Raw genomic sequence first — 1,801 nt, forward strand, 5'->3', positions numbered from 1 at the left:
CACAGAACTAGAAAATGAAGTATAAATCCCCTAGTGTTTTTAAAAGTTTTTAAATGAAAGGCCATGAACCTAATATTGACCTTTACTCCAGAAACAATCTTTTTCTCCTTTTGTAAATATACACTAAACAAGACATAAACCGTCAAATATCTTCACAAATGCCACTGGGTGAGCTGGGCACACATCACAGGTTTCCTCAGGTACACAGGACTAGTAAGACCTAGTAAGATCTGGCCCAGCCAGCCCCTCCCACCCACAGAGCCACCTGTGCCTCCTCACAGGCTAAGCCCCAGAGAGCATCCCCTTGGGCCCCTTGTGTTCCCCACCCCTCCCCAGTCAAGCCTGTCCTGGTTTCTGTTTCAGTACGAACCTTCTTCACCCCAGTCTGCTACATCATCACTCCAGATCTGGGACTTACATGCTTTAGGAATCACTGGCCTTGCAAATCAGTTTTAGGCAGTTCCCTGGTTAATTACACCCGTCCCAGGTTCAAGGTTGTCCACACCATGCAATAGCCACTTCTAGAATTCTTTAATGGAATGATGCTGAGATGACAGACCTGAGGATTTCTTCAGCAGGGACCATGCTGCACAGGGAAGAGGGTTCTGACAGGGTGAGCAACTCCTCGAAGCTGCGGGCATGATGGTATCAGGGAGGCACATGCCTGCCTGGTGTTTAAAGGCTCCTGTTCACCTCCCCTCACTTCTCTCCTCTTTAGTCTCTGCCAGATCTCTCCTTCCCGGCCTCCCTGGCTGCGCAGCACTTCCTGCTGGAGGAAGAAAGGCGGGCCAAGGAGCTTGAGAAACTGCTAAACACGCACATCGATGAGCTGCAGAGACACACCGAGTTCACACTCAATAAATACACCAAACTGAAGCACAACAGACACATGTGAGCTGTCAGCCTCTTTTATCCGCCCCCCCCCCCACACACACACAGAGCTGTGGCAAAATATTTGCAAAGCTGATTCGTGAAACTGGGAAATTTTGTTGTCTTGAGTAAATCATTTCTCATTGGCTAGAAAATCGCAGTACGTTGGATAAAGCTGCCTGTGTTCCTGCATTCCATGTACCGAATTGCTATTAGTATAGAAAACATGTAACCACCCAAAGAGGGTTTCTGTTTTCCAAGTTATGGAATGGTTTGGAATTAAAAATGCATCCTCTTCTGACTTGAATCATGTCTGTCAAAGTCTCAACTCCCCAGCAACAGGAAACAAGGGAACGGGCAGAGCCAACTTCAAACCATGGAAGCCAAGCGGCCGCACTGTGCTGAGCGCAAAACTCAAGGACTTGTTAAAATGAGAAACATTTAGATTTGTCGGACTACGTAAACTACCTTAAGATTTGTTTTAGGAAAAAACAGCCTTTACCATTTTTATATTCATCTTTATGTCTCTCTCCCATAAGACTGTGAAGGACACAGATGGACCACATGCTCAGGGAAATCCCTGTGCCTGAAAGGGATGCTGTGCTGCAGCACCAACGCCTTCATGGACATGAGCAAGACACAAAAATCAGAGTGCCACTCCCGCCCCAGTCTCCTTTATAATCACCCGTTTATAATAAAGGAATGCAAAATTCAGTGTTCTTACAACAGTGTCCAGTGTGTACAGAAGTTAATAACATGGTAATAAACAATAAAATTCGTTATAAATGTACAGGAATGATAATCCAGTATTCTTTCTTTAAAAATGGGGTACAGACTGACAAGATGGCTCAGTGGTTAAAAGCCTGACTGTTCTTGCATAGGGCCTGGGTTTAGTTCCCAGCACCCACAGAATGGTAATAGTCGTCTGTAA

The 1,801-nt window shown here is 45.6% G+C and overlaps 1 protein-coding gene across 5 annotated transcripts in view; it reads left to right on the plus strand.

The window, feature by feature from the left end:
• The window catches only part of Deup1 (deuterosome assembly protein 1), a 72,963-nt gene extending 71,399 nt beyond the window's left edge, over positions 1-1,564 (plus strand). For all 5 annotated transcript variants that reach the window (XM_029558680.1, XM_029558679.1, XM_029558681.1 and 2 more), the window contains one exon: positions 719-1,564. In XM_029558680.1, the coding sequence (XP_029414540.1) occupies positions 719-895 (177 nt within the window). In that variant the 3' untranslated portion in view covers positions 896-1,564. The remainder of the gene's footprint in view (positions 1-718) is intronic.
• The last annotated feature ends 237 nt before the right edge of the window (positions 1,565-1,801 follow it).

This window comes from Nannospalax galili, unplaced genomic scaffold (genome assembly GCF_000622305.1).
Source record: "Nannospalax galili isolate Female #2095 unplaced genomic scaffold, S.galili_v1.0 scaffold469, whole genome shotgun sequence".
NCBI classification, from domain to species: Eukaryota; Metazoa; Chordata; class Mammalia; order Rodentia; family Spalacidae; genus Nannospalax; species Nannospalax galili.